The sequence below is a fragment of the Kryptolebias marmoratus genome, linkage group LG19 (genome assembly GCF_001649575.2).
Source record: "Kryptolebias marmoratus isolate JLee-2015 linkage group LG19, ASM164957v2, whole genome shotgun sequence".
NCBI lineage: Eukaryota > Metazoa > Chordata > Actinopteri > Cyprinodontiformes > Rivulidae > Kryptolebias > Kryptolebias marmoratus.
The window spans coordinates 7,337,796-7,357,920 of record NC_051448.1 but is presented as its reverse complement, the minus strand read 5'-3'; the positions used below and the strand labels follow the sequence as shown (position 1 = coordinate 7,357,920).

The window sequence follows — 20,125 nt, the reverse complement described above, 5'->3', positions numbered from 1 at the left end:
TTCCCATTTATGCTATCACCCTCTCAATTAAACATGAGCTGCAGGGGCCTTTATTACTTCTCCTGTGTTATAAGACATGACTTACAATCAGTCTCAACCTGCAATATGCTTTCATGTGCCACGCGCATTAATCTTTCATCAAAGTCTGTTGGAGAGACATCCAAGGCTTCCTTTCAGCACATAATAGCTTTCAGAAATGCACCCAGTCAGCTACTGTAAATGATCACGAGTTGTTGTAATATTCTCCTTCTCGAAAAGTTCACAAAAAAGAGCCACAAGAACGGACCCAAAATACCAGTAATGTCACACAGGACAAGCTGATATCAGCTAATACTGATAATATGCTAAAAATAAACGGTGCAACAAGCATAATTCGGGGCAGCCAGGGAAATGTCAATTAAAGACGGTCTGTACACACCTACACAGTCCAGTGAGTCGGTCCAATCAGCCGAGGAAGTGGTAACACGTTGTGGGCGGACGCGAATGGAAAGCACAGTCTGTTAAAGCGCCGAAGGAAGACAGTCCACGGTGAACCGACTTCACTGCTACAAGTCCTGCTGCCGGATCACCTGAGATTCGGTCGATCTTGTGACATAAAACCTAAAGGAACAGGAAATCCCGAGCAGTGACTGTGTTTTCGGCACAGACGAGTCTTCTTATTGGCCTGAACTGCCTGTGTCGTAGCGGACGCCGCTTGGCTAGAGTCAAATAACAGGAGCACTTCGCTGCTTTCGGTATTTTTCTTTGTTTGTGAACTGCTTTGACGACGAGCGAAACAAAAGGAAGTCTAGGCTGAATTTCCAAACAACACACAGGGGTACTTTAAAAGACAAAGAGAAGATATCTGGATGCAGTTAGAGAGAACATGGGGACAGAGGAGACAGATGGAGGAGGATGACTCGCTGTGGAAGCCCCTGAAAAAGGACCAGCCGAAAAAAGAAGATGATGATGATACAGGGATGCTTTACAAACTGATACGATACACCATCTATGACAATATCACAACACGGTCCATGTTTCATAATCAATAACAGAAGTGAGACAGTTGTAAAACGACACGTGACAAAATGTTTCCAAATACAAATAAAAACGCAGGATGTCTCTTTTCTGTATCCGTCATCTAACTGTCAAACCAGTTGACTTTTCTACATGTATACCATCTAAGATAAAAATAACAACTAAACTCGCATCATTAACTTGCAGAAGTCTGCAGCATAATTTGTAATAAATGAGTGAAATCAGCAGAGTCGCGTTTTGTTGCCAACAATTACAAGTCGTTTGTTTACATTCGAACATTGACGAGTTTGACGGATATGGAGTCGCTGAAATAATCCCCGAACGATGGAGTCAGAGACGCCAGGCGGGAACAGAGAAGGTGAACTTCTTCTTCTTCTTCTGGAAAGGAAACAGTGACTAAAAGCTGGGAGGACGAGTCAACAGGAGAGTCATTCAGGGGAGGAAATCCAGCGGCGGAGAGCGTTAAAGCAGAAGCTGGTCGACAAATTTAGCTCTAAACAAAATCGAGGAATATTTACTGTTTTCAAATGTTGTTTTTACAAAAAACCCGATGAGTTTGAGTTAAATTAACCCCCAAACAATCATTTAAGGATGTAGATATTGTGTTAAAGCAGAAAAATTCAAATCAAAATTTGAAAAACTGCATTTTTTGACAGCTTTTATGGCTTTAAAAAGGCACAATATTGCAGCAGAAAATAAGTCTTTTCTGCTTTTTTTTCTTTGACAGATTTGACTTCTCTGGGTTCATTTTATTAATGTCTTCAGCGCTCCCACAAGGAGACAAAGCACCTTGTTTTTTTTAGTTAAATATAAATATTTGGCACCATGATAATATGTATCACGCAAAATAAGATAATATTATGGACTTATGTTTGTCTAATCGCTACCAAATAAAGCTGTTTCTGTCTGAGGAAAAACAAAACAAAAAGGTTCTGATGAAAAACGCCGAACAAAAAATGACAATAAGATCAAACGCCTGCTGACTGACAGTTATTAGAAGCTGATTTCTCAGTTTTTTAGAACCATATTTGATTATTCAACTCAAAACAATTCATTTCCATAAAACTTCTGATGAGAAAAGCAGTCGACCATTTAAGAGAGTAAAAGAAAGAAGCACGGCTGCAATATTAGAGACGAGCCTGAAGGAGATGCAGACTGATCATATTTTCCAAGTTACATTGTTTTTATTTTGTATTGTGTGAACACTATGATCACCGTGATCAAAGACTGGAAAATGCAACTCATAACTGGGAAACGAGCGCTCATGCAACCTCTGCGTGTTCGGTGATCGGCTTTGATCCTCCTTCAGAGGTCTGACGAGCCACCCACTCGTGCAGCGTGGTCGAAAAAACATAATCCTGCTGGCTCTGCTGCACCTGTCAGCGAGCCGAACGTGGTCCAAACGCTCCTGACAACAGCGCAGGACCCGGCTCGGCCTGAGCTCAAGTTTAAAACCAACCCGAAGAAGACAATGCAAGCTCTTCACCCCTCACTGGCTTTTCAGATGACTTACGTGATGTTCTGTTTTTAAAAAAAAACACCATAATCGTATATAAACATTCAAAGAGCCGTCACTGGAGGACATTCATTTCTGAGGGTCAGCGTTACGGCAGCGTCGCTTCCTGCTCGTTAAATACAGCCTTAATAATCACATGTGAGTATCTGCTAAGCAGCAACACAATGCCATTAGCTTACGTAATAAAATAAAACACACTGCGGGCTTAAGGAGGGGGTTTATGATCCTCCGTGAGGCGAGGCCATCGAGGCGGCAGCCGCGGTGACGTAATGTCAGCCTGGGTGGAACCGGGATCTTCAAACGGATAAGGCTCAGCTGTATTAGTCACGAATGCACGACTTAAGCGTCGCTGCGGCCCACAGCTGGCGTTGTTTCCCGTCGGAGCGCAGAGAGCCGTTACGATAAGGCAAACGCGCGCAGATCGCCCGGGGGTCGCGTTTTGTTAAATTTAAGGTTTTTGACTCATGTTATCTGTAGAACAAACTCCTGTTCCCACAAGCTTGGCTTTAATTAGACGCAACTCTTGAGCTGAGTTTCAAGTTAAAGTTCAGGAGGCGTTCAAAGATACTTTGAGCGCATTGACCTTTGACCCTTTAACAGTCGACACCAAAGAGCACATAGTTTACAGCGTCGTTTACAGCTGATTAAATTATCTGACGTCCACCTTTGTTCTCCGTCTGACACGCGATCCTTCAGGAGCTGTGAGGAATCTGCCACGGGAACAGCTGAAGGACCGAGCCGAAGTTTTCAGAAGCTGCTGAAGCTAAACAACAAAAAGCAAAACGCTACCGCCGAGATAAAAGTAGAACAAGTCAAGCTAAAGGCGGCAAAAAAGAGTCGCAAAGCTGTAGCTAGAAGATAAATTAGCAAATGCTAGCTAAAAGCAGCAAAATGGTAGCTATAAGCTAAACATAGCAAAAACTAGAAGCAGCAAAAGAGTAGCTAAAAGCTAAAAGTAGCAAAGAACTAGCTAAGAGTTTTAAAAGGCTAGTTTCAAGTAAGAGGAGGCTAACTACAAGCTAAAAGTAGCAAAATGAGAGCTAAAAGCTTAAAGCAGCAAACACTAAAGGTAGCAGAATGGTAGCTAAAAGAAACAAAATGCTAACTACAAGCTAAAAGTAGCAAAATGAGAGCTAAAAGCTTAAAGAAGTAAAAACTAAAGGTAGCAGAATGGTAGCTAAAAGAAACTAAATGCTAACTACAAACTAAAAGTGGAAAAATGCTAGTTAGAAATATAAAGAAACTAGCCAAAAGTAACAAAAGACTAACTACAAGCTAAAAGTAGCAAAAACTAAAGGTAGCAAAATGCAAGCTTAAAGTGACAAAATGTTAGCTATAAGCTAAAAGTATCAAAATGCTAACTATAAGCTAAAAGAGTGAATTGTAGTTAGAAGCTAAAAGTAACAAAAAACAAAAGTAATACAAACTAAAAGTAGCAAAAACTAAAGGTAGCAAGAGGCCAGCTAAAGGCTAAAAGTGAGGTAATTGGATTTGGTATTTGGTATCTGAAACAAGGAGCTCCGGGAGCGGCGGGTAAACCTGCGAGCTTCCAGTTCCAAGTCACTGAGTCGAAACGCTCAACAGCTGCTGCGAACTAACCAGTCTGTTTCAGAATGACTGATGGATTTTCACACATTTTTATTTTTTTGCATCTGAAAGCAATGTAAAAAAAAAAGGAACGTGTCAAAGCTGCCAAGTTCATCACTTGATCCGTCTGAGCCTTTAAAGTAAACCACTTTAGATGTGTCCTCCTCACACACGCTGACGTACGTCTCAGTAAAATAACACCGATTTGATACAAACTGCTGCTTTATTTCAGCCCGTGCTGTTTGGAATATATTCTAACTCCCATTTAAGACCTGAAAACTTAATCAGTGTCACTCATCTGATGGAGAAGCAGCTAAAAAAATGTCTTTGGTTAATAAACGAGCAGAAACACGATAAGACTGAAGAGTTCCTCACTTAAAGATTCTCTATAAAACAAACAAATTTTAACCAATAAAATTAGTGCAACGATTCACACTCACAAAGCCTTTTCTGAAATATGAACTCTTACTAAATAGATATGCACTCCACTCGCGGAGCGTGTTTTATTACTTGCTCCATACGGGGAGTGTAGTAAAGAGGTGAAGAAGAGAGTCCAGGCAGGATGGAGGAAAGTTTCAGGAGTGATCTGAGACAAAAGGGTGGCAGCAAAGGTCAAAGGAAAGGTTTAGAAGACAGTGGTGAGAGCAGCCGTGTTGGACGGTTTGGAGACAAAAAGACAGTAGACAGAACAGGAAGTGGCAGAGATGAAGATGTTGAGGTTCTCCTTGGGAGGGACGAGAATGGACAGGATTAGGAATGAGGTCATCAGAGGAACAGCACAGGTTGAAGGACTGGGAGATAAAGTTAGAGAGGACAGACTGAGACGGTTCGGACATGAGCAGAGGAGGGACAGGATGTTAGAGACAAAGAGGAGACATATGGATGCAGTGAGAGAGGACATGGACGTGGTTGGACTGAGGACAGAGTTAGATGAAGGAGGACGACTCGCTGTGGTGACCTCTGAAAAGGGAGCAGGGGTAGTCGGAGTCGCTCAAACTCCCACTTGGAAGGGGCATTCCCGTTAAAATTTACGACTAGGAACTCTGAAATTCCCATTTCCCAGCACTACTCGAACGCACCGTAAAATCTTCACTTAACCAATAATATCAGGTTGGAGTTGTTACTGAAAAAAAGCAGCTAATCCAGTTTAATTGTGACTGTTTTTGTAAATTACATTTACATTTAAATTACAATTACATGTAAATTACATTTTCCTAGCTAAAACACTTGATCCAAACCTTCATGGCCAACAGTTGGCGCTGCTTTAAATGAACTCGTCGCTTAATGCGAACCTGGTTTTCTACACGCTGATCGTGTTGAATAATTGATCGGCGAGCCTCGTTCACCACTTAGCGATCTGTAAGCGTTTTGCTCGCAGCTCAGCGCAACCGAACACCTCCGCGGTCCCGGCGTCACTTCAGGATATCCAACAGGACAGCGGGGAGGGAACCAGCTGTCTGATCACCGCACAGGTACGACACAACACCTGTCCTGGGCCCCCAGCCCACAAAAAGCACCTCAAACTGTCATGTTTCACAAAACAAAGAAGATAAACATTAAAGGTTTTATGTGCGTCGTGTTTCAAAATCCTCGTTTGTCTGATTTTATTTATTTATATAAATGAGAAACAGAACATTGTGAAATTTTCCCATTAAAATAACAAAAACCTGCTATTTTCTGTTAGTTTCTTGGAATAACTGACATAAACAGTTATTTATTATTATCTTTCTTTTTTGCAATATAATTATATAAAACAAATTAAGACATTTAAGAGTCTCAAAATGTCAGCACAATAAGGTTTTAGTGTGTGTGTTTGTGCCCGTTATCAAAATATCTCATGAACCGCTCTTAATCGTTGGCTGTACATCTACAGAGCCAACACAATCCAAGATGGCCGCCCCAGCCAACTGACCTCAGAAAACTACAAACTCGCTATAAATCAGTTTTATACATATTGTGCTCAAATTTAGTGTGTTTGCAGCTGAAAATCGTTCACGATATATACTTTAAGTACTCGTTGTGCTTAAAACTTTACCATTAACTGCGTCTGTTAGCAAAATATCTCATGAACCACTGATTGGATTTTAATGAAACTTTCAGGAAGGAATCACCCGACGCTCGTCTACGACTGATTAACTTTCAAAGCCAACCGGATTCACGACGGCCGCCACGGCCAAGCGACATTAGCCGACAGAAATGACTACAACTCGGTCAGGTTTAGATGTCACTGAGCTAAAAACCTGACGTGGTGGTAGCTGAGAGTCATCCTCAACACACAGCCTGAGCGTGACATCTCTGCACGAGACTGTTCTTTGACCAAAGAGGCTGCAACCTCTCAGCACGAGATGATCTTAGTCTGAAACTTCGGCGTTAAAGGCAGCGGGCGATAAGCATTTCTTCAAGGAATCCTGAGCCTTTTATTTTTAGACGCCACACACATCCGACTAAAGTTCGATAACCTTGTGTTTCACCAGGAAGCAGCGAGCGGCTCGTCCTGGAAGTGGCTCATAAGACCCACTTTTCGCCCTCGCACCGTCACTTCCTCCCTGCGTGCTGAGAGCAGAAGGTGACAAACCTAAAGGTGGCTTCTGTTCGCACCCAGAGCCACACTCCACATCCACCCGTCCATCGTCTTTTACCCGCTTCTCCTTTCCGGGTCGCGGGGGGGTCCAATCACAGGGACACGTGGAGACAAAACGAGACAGACGCTCTCACTGTCTCCAGGGACAATTTCATTTAGTCGAAAAAGTGTGTGATTTTTATCTGTTGAAAAGCCAAATTTTACAATTCTTTGTTTTACTTTTCCCAAAGAAATGCGATCCATTTACGATACAATTTGATCCTAACAAAGGTAACACAAATATGAACATATGGTTGGGTACGAGCGGTAAAACGCAGAGCTAGAAATCTTAAGAAAACAACGGCGTCGTGGAAATCCCAACTCCAGAAACACCGTGCCTTGATTACTTGGAAATGAAAGCGGAAGCAACAAGCTGCCAGTCGCTTAAGATTCGAAAGACAAGTTTTTTAAGACCCAATTCTCGTTTAAATTCAACCATCTGTTCTTCCCGTGGTAGCGCCTTGTTCCCACAGTTCGTGCCTTAAAAGGATCGAGCCGGCGTGCGAATCCCTTCCCCTCCCCTCAGCAAGTGAACACATCATTCAGACGAGCGTCCTACCTGTGTAACCTGCGATCCAGCCCCACGACGACACCATGGCCAGCAGCCACTTGAACATGACGCCCTCGATGTGCCAGAAGGCGGAGCGGTCCCATATTCTGAGCGGCTGAAGCAGCAGCAGGTACAAGCAGTAGGACGGGATGGCCACACAGTTGTTGATGAACATGAAGGTGAAACGGAGCACCGACCTGAGGAGAACCCAGCCCAGCTTGCCGGCGCCGTCCAACAACTGTGCCATCCTGAAACACGCCGTCTGGAAAACAGAGCCCGCCACGTTACTCAAACCGGCGCCCAGAAACAACACAAACGGAGATTTGACATTTGACATTTGAATATTATCAAAAATTTGAGATTTCGCCCAAATTTGTGACCACGTAATGCTCAGAAATTGGTCAGCTTTTTATTGTCCGAAGGCGAAGCAGCGGTAACGTTCTTAATCATTTAACTGTGCTGTTAGCAAAATATCCCATGAACCGCTGGACGGATTTGAATGAAACTCTCAGGATGTATGTCTGCAGCTGAGAAAGCTTTTAGAATCAGCCCAATTGAAAATGGAGCCATGGCTAATCAACCTCGGAAATGACAAACATGTATATAACTCAGTCAAACTTACAAATATTTAGGTAATATTTGGTGTGGTAGTAATTATCTAAAAGTTAGATTTATCTGAATTCAGTGAAAAGTTCTTGACTTTTCTTTGACACCTTTTGAAGGAAGATAAATTCAAAAACATAAAAATGAAGCAAAAAGTTAAAAAAAAAAAGTACAATTTCTTTATCTGAACTTATTTTCTTGACTTTGATGCAAAGTCTCCTAATGCAGAAATGAGAAGGCAAAAAGCTGACCTTATATTTATCAACATTAATCTTAATTTAATATTACCGTGAGAAAACGTCTTGGGTCTGTGCAACAAACCGTACAACAAGCTATTTGCTACAAAAACTTAAATTTAAACCAGTGATCTCTGGTCAATAAAAGTGGTTTCTGAAACCTCCGATTAAAGTTATCTAATATCCAACTAAATTTAAAGACACGCAAAGCCAGAACTGAACTTTCTCCCTTTTTAATCACCTCTCAGACTGAGTTATAAATAAAAATTATAAACTTTACTTTAATCAGTTGCAACTGGCTCAATAATATCACTGAAATACTTCAGTTTTAATAACTTTATAAACTCAAATATAGTCTCTGAGGGAACCAAGCCAGGACTTTTTTGCTTCTACTATTAATGTGTTAAGGATAAGGCTGTTTGTTAGCATTTATATGCAGCACGTGCCCAGAGGACGCTCGGCTCTGACTGTTATTCAGACTTCATGAATACCATTAATTGTAATTTGTGACCTAATGGTAGCTGGCTCCCATCCTGAAACATGTAGAGACCAGACCTTAAAAGGACCCTTCCAGGTACGGCAAGGACGTTTGTCATATAACTGTTAGGCCAAAGCAGGACTCTTCCTCGTTAAATGTTATTTGTCCTATCCTCAACCCAGAACCTTCAGCTCCAGACATCCATTAGTCCAATCTGTCAGGACCTGTATTTAGTTGGGGTTTTATTCTTTGTGATGTTTACTTTCTGGAGTTTTTCCATGGTTTGGTTGTTCCCCGGTGTTTCATCACCGTTTCTGCTCCTCAGCCCACCTACACCTGCTCCCTGTTATCATTATTTTATTTATTCGCACCTTTCTCCTATTTCCTCATCAGCTCCAGTCCATTTAGTCTCTCAGAACGTGGCTCCTTGGGTTTTGTTGTTTTGTATTTTTGCTGCCTTGTCCAGCTTTTTTGTTTTGTTGTACTACATTTGTCTACATTCTTGGGTCTTACCCTCCTCTAACCGTGACACAGTCTTTCCATCTAGAATGAACGATGCGGACATCTGAAACATAATTCTTACTAAGAGAAACGTACATTTCAGACATCTTATGATTGGTACTAATTAAGTTTAATTATAGATATTTCAAAACAATGGGGGGAACAAAGCATTTTCATGTACGTTAAACATAATTTTGATTATAAAGAAAAAAAAACACTTAGTAAAAATGTTATTAGGGGTATAAAGAGTGCTATTACAATTTCTGAAAAGGCAATATCAGACATAAAATTATCACTAACAACAATGTTATTACAAATGTCGACAAAGATATTTTGGATATCTACTAAAAACTTGATGGGATGTCATTTTAGATGACACAGTCATCTTTATATCAATTTAGATTACTTTAATTTCCGATTTGACAACCAAGGATGTAATTTTGACTCAGATTGATGTTATTATTTACATTTCAAATAGTAAATAAAGATAAGAATCAGATTTTATTTTGTGTGTGTATGTTGCTTCAGTAAATTTTATCTACTTATTTAAACCTATTCTTACTTTTATACTCATTTGGTGATTTTTTTAAAGCTTTGGCAGTGACATTTTAATGAAAAGAGCAATTTTTCATCTCAAATGTGGGTTGATTATGTGTCCCACCGGCCTGCCATACCTCGGAGCGCTTCACAACATGCTAGCTAGCAGCAAGGTGAGTTAGCATAACGGGATCAGGAGGAAGGGGGTTAAAAACGGGTCGGAACCGACAACCTGTGGGTTTCAGCATCACTGTGGGACAATAATACAGATACCAGAGGGCGGCTCGAAGGCTCTGCTGCCCTGGTTAGTCTCGGAGTCGCCTCGAAACGTAAACTCCGAGGCTGGACGTGTGTGTGGCGCAAAGCGCAGCGGCGGCAGCGGGCGGCTCATCCAGAGTGTAGTCCCACCCTGTAGTTTAGTAGTAAAAGTCTAATAGCTGGTGCTACTCACCCAATTAATGTCGCTGAAGCATCCAAGGACGGCCTGAGGTTAAAACTAATAGTTAAAGCCAGATAAATGATGCAGCCGACCTAAAAGAAATCAGCAAATTCCCCTCGTCGGCATGTTGAATGCGTTAAATCTGATCTCGGTAACGTTAAAGACGGCGCTGTGCGACATAACCGCTTTTCCATTTAGCTATCCGGGTCCTAGCTGGCCGGTAAGCAGCTCCCGCTGGACGTCGCCGGATCCATCTCAGTGAAAGGCGCCGGGATAAATCCTCGGATACATCATCATCATCATCATCACCCCCCGCCGCCGCCGTCAGGCTCGGATAGCTACCGGAGCTTCTTATCCAGCGAGAGTCCGGCGGAGAGAGAGAGAGGGGGGCTGCTCGGGCGGGCCTCGGGTCGGCGGCTGCTCGTCGGGCGACCGCAACACAGCGCGTACATGTGCGCATCCAACGGGAGGAACGGCGGGGGTGGTTCCTCTTTTTTTTCTTTTTTTTTGTTGCCCCTCTCTCTTCTCCTTCCTCCTCTCTTTCTTCTCTAGCCTCGCAGGATCCGTTATCTTCCTCCAGGTCCCCGATTCACACCGCGGCAAGATCCACAAAGGAACGGCAGCACCGAAACGGAAGTGGCTCCATCCTGCCTTTAAAAAAAATAAAAGCCTCAAAGTACCACAAACACACAAGTCATCTTTCAGATTTTCAGGGCAGATTTTTCACTCCCCCACCAGCACCGAAATACAAACTTTAAGACAATAATAACAAGTAAAATACTAATAAAACAAACTTGATTAAAATGGGTAAAAATAAAGCAGCAGAAAAGTAATTATAACTCTAAAATTTATGTTATTTATTAATGTTTTTTTGACTGTACCTTGTTAAGGAGCATTCTCACCATCAGACTTAAATAGCAAGAAGGCTAAAGAGAAAATAAATAATTATTTTTACAACACAAGAAAAGAGAAAAAGTGATTATTAGTGCAAAAGTTATAGTTAAGAGTTTTATCTTAAAAGTTAATTTCTTGTATAATTTAGTATTTATTAAAAGACATGATTTTATATCTGCTGTATAAAATCCCATTATTAGCGAGGTTAACATAAAAAAATCAGAAATACTACAATAAAATACATATTGGTAAAGCTGTAGATTTTTAACCCCAGCGTGACCAGAACTTGAAGCGTTTTTTTTTTTACTTTTATTTTGAAAAATCCAAAGCGGAACTTGAATTCACGTTCCATTCCGTGTACGCTCGTGCCAGTTTGACGCCAGTTACGAAGCGCGCAGACTCCCTGATGGTTTTAGTGCCTGTAGGAGAAGCGGTGCCCCTCCCACCACCCACCCCCCCATTTAAATTTGTTATCGGGTCACGTGAATCGAGGACGCTCGTTACTCGTTACTCTAAATACGTCACCGCCGCGCGACTTTATGATTAAAATGAGCGCGTTTTCTGTTCAACCTGAGCCGTAAACAGCGCGGGCTGGTTGAAGGAATCAGTGGGCGCGAACTTAACTTTGGTGCTAAAATGTCGTTTAAAGGACAACAAATATATTCTGAGATAAAAGATAACCTGCAGCGAAACCTGCACGCAAAATAAAAAAGACTATTTTTTTTTAACTAACTGGAGCAAATCAATGATATTAGTGACTATAGTCTGCCCCCTAGTGGCATTCTGTGTTATCGCATGAAGGTGGAAAAGATCAACCAAGGACGTTCATTTTTATCGATATAGATGTTACTGGATATAAATACTAAACTGTCAAAAGTATTCACTCGCCTCCCTTCACACACATATGAACTTGAGTTAATTTTTAATCCACAGGGTTTAATCTGATGTTGGCCCGCTCTTTGCAGCTATAACAGCTTCAACTCTTCTGTGGAGGGTTTTTCACAGGTTTAGGAGGATTTCTTCCAGAAGCTCATTTACGAGGTCAAACACTATAGACACTTTATATAGAGTATATACACATATACAAAATACCACTTGATTGAGTTTATAGACGGAATATTAAGACCTTCTGGTTCTACAGGTCCTAAAATTAGGTTTTATGTAAGTCTTTAAAAAAAGATTTACACCAAGTCACAAGTATTACTCTGATAGAAAACATTTAATCACTAAAAAAGAAAATATTTACACATCGACGGCACTAGCTAGCACCGTGAAGCAGTGAGGAGAATCGGGCTAAAATCGAGCGTACGCTCCCCTCTGCGGGGCGGGCGGCGCTCCACCCTGCTGCAGCTGGTGGCGGAGCTGCTGGGAGTAAGGGTCCTCCAGAGACTTGACGGATACCATGGTCTTCGGTCCCGTTTTCCACTCGGTGCCGCCCTCGTCCACCACGGAGGCCTCCACCGTGACCAAATGGGTGCCGAGGACGGAGAAGTTCAGCAGGAACTGGGTGCTGAAGTAGTCGTTGTGAGGTTCTACGCGCTGCTCGATCTCGTTGGTTTTGGTATCCAGTGGAGTCTGAACAAAACAAAACAAATGGTTAAATCCATTTAGACTCGTTCTTGTGTAAATATGATTTAAATGAGCTTTGGCCCATAAAAGACGACAACGTTATTAGATGGTGTTCAGTTTATCTTTATTATGACTTGTTTTAGGTAAGTTTTACTCTGACTTTTGTGTCTTATTTAGTGTTTCTTGTTTTAAATGTTTAGTTTCATGATTTCATTTCGATTATCTTAGCTCATATTTTAGATATTGTTGTGTTTTATGACTATTTTTGTGTTCATATGTAAAGCCTTTTGAATCGCCTTGTTGTTGAAAAGTGCTACATAAATAAATTTGACTTGTGTTTTCTTATTTGAAACGCCTCAACAACAAAAGGGAGGGCCGTACCTTGAAGTCGGGACCCGTCTTGCTCTGGAGGACTGAAGTCACGCTGAGGCAGACGGACTGGATCTTCCTGAAGAGTCCCGGGGTGGAACCGTGCTGCACCACCCCCTCCACCTTCAGAGTCAGCTGCTGACTGTTCTGGACCGGGATCGGCTCACTGGGGGTCCGAGGCGACGGGGAGAGCGCAAGCTAGGACAACGGAAAACCAAACAGGAAAAATGCCTGAGGAGCCGACTTACTCCGACGTTGTAATGAAACAAAAACAAACTGGCTTCACTTAGATATTAAGTTCTGTAGATAATCCCACAGTTTGTCAGTAGTACTGACACGTTGTGTTGACATATTTAAAACAAAAAATAGTTACCTTGATGCTGGTTGACTGGAGCTTCTGGAAGAAGTATCTTTGAAAAGATAGCGGCACTTTCAGCAGGGCGATGACAGCATCACAAAGGCAGCTTGTGTGCTGGAAATCAGACAGCAAAGTTTGTTGCTGCTTGTTTAGTTTTTTTTGTCATTTGTCACTCTGAGATGAGATTTCACAGATTTGGAGCCTTTAAAAACTACTTGCAGCCATTAACAAACTCTTGAATTAGCATAGACAAGTATGAGTTTCCATTTTAACTAAAGTAAACACAACCTAAAGCAGAAAATATAGAGAATAACACATAGCAGGAAAAAGGCCTGTAAGTTTAACCGATTTAAAATAACCCCTGAGGCCTCAGTGGGTCATTCTGACCCAGCGGGCCTCAGGAGGGTGATCAGTGTCAGCCTCACCAGGTGTGAAACCGGAGGGTGTTTCTTGGAAAGGCCCTCCACTTCCTCCAGCACGTGGTTGAAGACGGACATCATCCGTCGCTCGTACTCGCTCTCTGTCTGAACGGAGCCCAGAGTGGCGTACTCCTGAAAACTACAGGAGAGAAGAAGAGTTTACAGACGGAGCGCCATCGTAGGCACAGAACCCCCCCACCTGCAGGCAGAATGTAGGGAACAAAGGGTTTGACAACTCTATGTTAAAGATGTGTAGCAGGAACATAGACAAGGTTTTCACAAAGTGACTTTTGACCCCATGACCTTGTAATCAATAGGGATCATCCTGGTCCCACAAGGTGTCCAGCTATGAAGTTTGAAAACCCTACGTTACACAGTTGCAAAGTTAGAGCATGGACAAGATTTTTTACAAAGGGGGTCAACTGACCTTGACCTTTGACCCATGACCTTGAAACCCATAGGGATCATCCTCCACCCATGAGGTGTCCCAGTTTACAGTTTGACATTTCAATGTTAAAAAACAATCAGTTTAGAGCTCAGACAAGAGACAGTTCATAGTTCACATCACCATACCATAATACTTCCCTTCTTAGGACGGGCATATAAAAAGTCCTGATCAAATTGTTGGACCCATAAACACATTACTGACATTTCTCATGAAAACTTATAAAATATTTTAACATTTTCAGTCATGCCTCTGTTTTCTCAGGGCTTTGAAAGCAGAAAACAACAAAACGTAAAGAAAACTAAAAAAGCTGCTTCAGCTGCTCTCACCTGGCCGCCTGTGGGTCCAGAATCAAAGCTTCGATGACGTGAGACACAAGCAAACAGCTCTGCTGCTGTCTGGACAGGCGGTTAAATTAAAAAAAACTACAGCAGGGAACACAGAACTGTCAGACAGACGGGTGTGACCGGACTGATAAACGTTTCAGGGATACAACTCCACGTTGCGGAGGGTGGCGTAATCTGCGTCAAACAGCGACTGGTGCAAGTCAGCATAGCGAGCGGCGAGGCCCCTGAACTCATCCATGCACACCTTCATCTGGGAACAGAAACAGAAACGGCAGGATTCACCATATCATTACCTACACAAATCCTGCTCACCGCGCGGCGTGTTTCACTGAAACCCTCAGCAGGCTTACCTGCATCGAGATGCGGCCGCAGCGCTGCAGCTCGTTGCCGGAGGTGAGGGCGATGGTGGTGGCGATGGCGGGAGGGGGGCTGGTTTTCAGGCTGTTGCAGGTACAAATGAGCTGCGACAGCGCTTGGAGGGTGTCGATACGCAGCTTAATGAACTCGCACTGAAACGTAAGCGGGCTAAGAGGAGTACTTGCAGCCTGCGGGGAGAGATTGATCAAATAAGTTCCCTAAAACCATCCAGGTACGTAGAAAGTTGTTGCTGGTTGACCAAACAGAACGCACTTTGCGTTACACAGAGCTGAGAAATGAGAGCGCTGCTGTCGTTTGTGAAAGACAACCCTGCTTCCATGTTTCTGACGAGCAGCTGCCTGGCTGTTAACTGACCGTGAGGGAAGCGATGCCCTTCTGGTACGAGCGCAGGGCCTCGGCGATGGCGCTCATGGCGCCGCTGTAGTCCCCGTCCTCCACGTGACTCAGGCACTGCTCGGCCTGGGAGAACTCCTTCAGGCTGTTCAGCCAGAAGTAGAAGTGCTCCGAGGCCACGCGGGTGCGCAGACACTGGTACAGCTCGCTGGAGAACTCGTGGCAGCCCTGCGGGTGAGGCAGAAAACGCACCGGTGTTTAACCTCGCCTGAAGGCGCCACAGCAGCCGCCGTGCAGAAGCGCTTGCTCACCATGCGAGACGCTTGCCGTGCGATACAGTACACCGTCCAGCCGTTAGCGACGTTCTCCAGCTGCTGCTTGATGATGGTTTTCACTTCAGCGGACAGAGACGATTGGCTGGCAACAAAAATCACTGTCGCCAAGGAAACCTGCAGCATTAAAAGGTGACGTAAGAGAGGAAGAAACTAACCGAAGAAAAGAATTCGTGCTGATGGTTGAATGAGCCGACAATGAAGAGTTAAAGCTAAAAACAGCAAAAGGTTAGCTAAGACCTAATAGTAGCAAGATGCAGATAGAAGCTAAAAGTAGCAAAAGGCTAACTACAAACTAAAAGTAGCAAAAGGCTAGCTACAAGCTAAAAGCAGCAAAAGGCTAGCTACAAGCTAAAAGCAGCAAAAAGTAAGCTAAAATCTAATAGTAACGAGGTGGTAGTTAAAATCAACAAAACATTATCTTAAAGCTAAGGGTAGCAAAAGGCTAACTAAAAGTTAAGGTAACGCTTGTTAGAAGCTAAAAGTAGCAGAATAATAGCTAGAAGCTTAAAGTAACAATAAAAATCCTAAATCATCATAAGAAGACAAAAACAGAGGCAGATTTCAAAGAGAACGATGTTTTTAAAGGAACTAAAGAGATATCAGTACATTCTATGAAGAACTAAATTTAAATAATTGTATGAATGGCTAAAACGGCACTAAGTACGCAGAAGTAGTCAGATCGGATGGAAGAAATAAAAACCAGGACAGTAGTTGGAACAGCTGAACGGTTCTGACCAGAAGCTCCTGCTGCTCGCCAGTGGAGGAGTGACCGACCACCCGGTACAGATCCACCAGGTCCCCCAGCATGCCGTCCCCCAGCACGGGCAGGTGGGTGGCGATGGCCGCCAGGGCGTGGCACATCAGGACGCGCGAGGAGTCGCACGACAGGTGGAGCTGGCCGAGCAGGAACTCCACGGCCGATTGGCTGAGATGGGGTCGGTTCTTCAGCAGCTTAACCAACGAGGTGAGGGCCGTCTACCAAAACAAGCAGTTTGAACGCATCATTTTGCTGTGCTTTTCCCTGATTGAGCACAGAAAGGCCTTCAATCCCAGGAAGAAAACTGATTTTCTACATTTCATGAATTACACAGAAGTTCTGCTCGTAAATCAGAGTTACAGAACGAATACAAACAGCCTTAACAAGCTTTAGAAGCCGAGTTTTGAACACAATCTTACTTTGAGTGTAGCCTGTGCGTCGGGGCTGCTGTCCTGACTGCACAGCATCAGAAGGGACTCCACACCCAAAACCGTGTCCTGCTCCAACTGTATGATATCTGAGGAAGAGGAAGAGGAAGGCCCACCCAGCAGTGAAAAACAACGGCAGCAGACAGCATCAGAGGGACTCCAACGGGGTGTCAAAACGGCCACAGGAACTCACCTTTCTCCAAACAGGAAACGGCAATGTTGCAAAGGACCACGACCCCGTGAGCAGCCACCACCAGGTTGCTATGGTAACAGCATTCTTGCGCCAGCTTAACCAGGTCAGTGAGGCGGGGGGGAACCGAAGAGCCACCTGACGGGAAAGCCGACTCAGTTTTAAGTCACTCTTTTGTTCACGATTTACTGAATTTAAAAAAAATATATATATCATTTTGTAGGAAAAAGAAGATAAAACAAGAGCATCTGTTACCTGCTGCATTGCTGAAATACTGCTTCATTGCTATCGTTCCAGAGAGGGTGGAGAGGACGCCCAACATCCCCAGCTTCAGACTGTTGTAAGGGACGGCCAGGGCGCACTCACACAGAGTCTGCGGGGATTAAACTCGTTAGGTTTTAAAGCTGCACCGAGACAACGATGCCACGCAGCGTCTCTACCTGAGTATTTTCTCTGATCCACAAGTGAGGGGCCTTTTTAGCCAGGAGCTTCAAGTCATTGATGGCGAGCCTCTTTACGGCTTTCCTTGGATCGTCTCTCAAGTACTGAAGTAGAAGCTGCAGCTGGGCAAAGAAAAAAAAAAAGGTTTTATCACTTTTAACATTCTGAGTAACAGAGACCCTCGGGCAAACGCGCAACGCGGAGCTACCTGCTTGGGGATATCGATGAGCGAGGAGGCAGCCAGCTGCGTGAAGGTGTGCAGCGAGACGATGACCATGGGGGTGGAGGGGTACGAGTTGACAAGGTGCTGCAGAAGCTCCCGGCTGCTGGAGGCCAAGCTGGCGTCGTGATGCATGTGCTGCAGCATGGGGATCAGCTTCAGCTTCAGCTCCACCGGAGTGTCCAAACCTGCCGCCGTCACCACGGTCAACACAAGGAGAGCCAGCGATGAACAACATTAAAGAGCTTTAAGTTTCTTTATCTTTGGATTTCAAAAACACAGTTTGATCCGTCTGTGAGGACGCATTTTACCTTGAATCATCTCACTGACTTTGTTGCAAATTCCGGCTGCAAAGTCTCTGCAGAGTTCAAAACAGTAAAATCAGCACGTAAGCAAGTCAAAAATGGTCCTCGTTAGACACCGCAGGTTGGTTTTAAGGCGCTTTTTCACAAAGCTGCCACTGATGGGAGACCAGCTGATGACTCAAAAACAAGAGAAAATACGTGAATTTTAAAAAACGTTGCTCTAAACTCTGAGTGTTGTTTTTTTTTTTTGACCAAGTGATCATCGAGCCGTGAGCCCATTTTTTTTTTTAATCACAGCTTATTTTTGTTCACAGTATTCTTAGCCGTGCACATTTTATGTTGTCCACCTCCTCTGCCGCTTTGTTCCCACCTCTGTAGCCTCCCCCACATCTGTGATCTAGTTCTGTGGTGCAGACGTTGGAATATTAAGGCTTTTTTAGACCTGGAATACTGCCTTGGATGCTTTCTCTCAGAAGAGAGCTCCTAGTTCTCTTCAGTCGGGGTTGGAGGAAAATTCAGATGAGTTCAAGGCGAGTTAGAGACACCCAGAATGGCTCTGAGAAAAGTCATTACATAAATTTTAGAGAACCCCTAAAAGTTGCAGGACATTCTGGAGACATCTGGAAATCTCCCTCATAAATGTAATTCCCCGACTAGCCCAGTGAGACAGGGCTTTAAGAGATGCTTTTCCTTACTTTGACTGTTCAGAGAAACTCGCCGCGGCGAAGATGGCAGCCTCCACCTCCACGTTGTCATGAGAGTCCAGGCTTTGTCGGATACTGTGGTGGGCGTTCTTCCTCTCCGGGATGATGGAGGCCAAACTACCGAGCATCCTGAACAGACGGAACAACGAGAAAACAGTTTCTTTAAAAGGGCTTTCAGAACAGAAACGTGCGTCAGCTCTGATCTTCCGAAGCTCCCGCGCGCAGCTTTACCTCAGGGTGATGGCTCTGGCCACGGGATCGTTGCTGTGGATGACTGAAAACACCCTCTTAACAAACTCGTCCACGTTGAGAATCTTCTCCAAATGCTTCTCGCTCTGCTGCGTTACTTTCAGCACACACAGACGCAGGAAGTTGTTGCTGGGGAAAGAGATGGGAGCTTCTTAAAACAGACACTTAATTTGTATTTACTCCTGAAAACCAGACCATAAAACCCACTTCCAGAATTTAACTACATTTGATTCCAATCTAGGTAGTTTTACTTGTATATTCTTGGAATGTGTAGCTATAAGCAACTTGGTGTAAAACATGAACATTTTAGTGAAATTATTAGATTTCTTTAAGCACGCTGGTATGATTATTTGACTGTATTTGCAGTGTTATCACAAGCTCATCATCACATGATTTATGTTAAATAAAGTGTGGGTAAAATATGCATTTAAGGCTGCTGTTGGTTTTCACTCTGCATGTCTGAATATGATGAAAAATATTTGCTTTCCTTATAGGTCTGTGGTAGGTATTTGCTCCACTGATAAAAGCAGGAGAACAGCCCATTTGTCTAACAAAAAGTTGGCTTTTATTTAAAGTTAAAAAAACATAGCTATAAGATTAGCCGCCATACCCGAGCCTGAAGATGTCCGCCAGCTTCAGGAACGCCGAGTTGATGAGGATGGGGAACGGGTACTTCTGGAAGAGTTTGGGGAACAACACCACGGCCTCACACTGCTCTCCGAGCTTCCCCGACCGCAGCCCTGAAATCACAGACACCCCTCCAGTCACAGCCAAGCACACGCCACCCCTCGCAAAGTTGAAAAAAACACCGAATCAATGAGCTAAATGCTAACTCGCTAGCACCTTTGTCCAGCTCCATCAGAGCCGAGTTGGCGTCCAGTTCTTGCTCGCCGTAACAAGCCTCCGACAGGAACGAACGTGCCGTCGAAAGCGACATTTTGGCTTTTCAAGCTAATTTTTTCAAGCGAAACGGGTTAAAACACACAGCATCCATTAGCATTTCGCTGCTCAGTCCTATAGCCTCAACGTAATATTACATCCGGTCTGGAATTTTCTAAATAAAACGCACTTCGGCAAATCATCAAATTTCAGATATAATGATTCAAAACTAAGTCCCATTATCTCTGTTTGAATGTGAGAACATTTGCAGTGGTGTAAATAAACAAATCTCATATGTTGTGCAGGTATTTCAAGGAGACTTGATGTACTTTTTATCTCACACAAAGTATTTTACAATTGGTGTAACTAAAATATAATGTAGTAACTATAAAATTAATTTAATTTTTTTAAGTTTTCTTCA

General features: G+C 43.4%; 2 protein-coding genes across 2 annotated transcripts in view; both read right to left on the bottom strand.

Moving 5' to 3' along the window:
* The window catches only part of lpgat1 (lysophosphatidylglycerol acyltransferase 1), a 51,042-nt gene extending 40,335 nt beyond the window's left edge, over nt 1-10,707 (bottom strand). Inside the window, exons 1-2 of the mRNA XM_017411973.3 lie at nt 10,097-10,707; nt 7,300-7,552 (exon numbers count right to left, since the gene is read on the bottom strand). Coding sequence (XP_017267462.1) covers nt 7,300-7,537 — 238 coding nt within the window. The 5' untranslated portion in view covers nt 7,538-7,552; nt 10,097-10,707. The remainder of the gene's footprint in view (nt 1-7,299; nt 7,553-10,096) is intronic.
* A 1,471-nt stretch (nt 10,708-12,178) lies between these two features.
* On the bottom strand, nt 12,179-19,856 carry ints7 (integrator complex subunit 7). The gene is made up of 20 exons (XM_017411743.3): nt 19,669-19,856; nt 19,436-19,565; nt 18,808-18,954; nt 18,568-18,705; nt 17,879-17,925; nt 17,556-17,755; nt 17,347-17,469; nt 17,162-17,279; nt 16,910-17,044; nt 16,708-16,805; nt 16,267-16,506; nt 15,508-15,645; nt 15,218-15,424; nt 14,836-15,030; nt 14,632-14,735; nt 14,468-14,536; nt 13,700-13,832; nt 13,290-13,388; nt 12,929-13,114; nt 12,179-12,553 (listed from the first exon to the last, which is right to left on the bottom strand). The coding sequence occupies exons 1-20, from the start codon at nt 19,760-19,762 to the stop codon at nt 12,272-12,274; spliced, it is 2,883 nt and encodes a 960-aa protein (XP_017267232.1). The 5' UTR covers nt 19,763-19,856; the 3' UTR covers nt 12,179-12,271.
* Between the last annotated feature and the right edge of the window lie 269 nt (nt 19,857-20,125).

Bases quoted from the DNA above. Each gene is read 5' to 3' on its own strand.
- ints7 (XM_017411743.3), bottom strand. From the start codon at position 19,762: ATGTCGCTTTCGACGGCACGTTCGTTCCTGTCGGAGGCTTGTTACGGC. The intron at 17,045-17,161 runs GTAACAGATGCT...CTTTCCCGTCAG, and splicing joins GTATTTCAGCAATGCAGCAG to GTGGCTCTTCGGTTCCCCCC. The intron at 16,806-16,909 runs GTGAGTTCCTGT...CCTCTTCCTCAG, and splicing joins CGTTTCCTGTTTGGAGAAAG to ATATCATACAGTTGGAGCAG.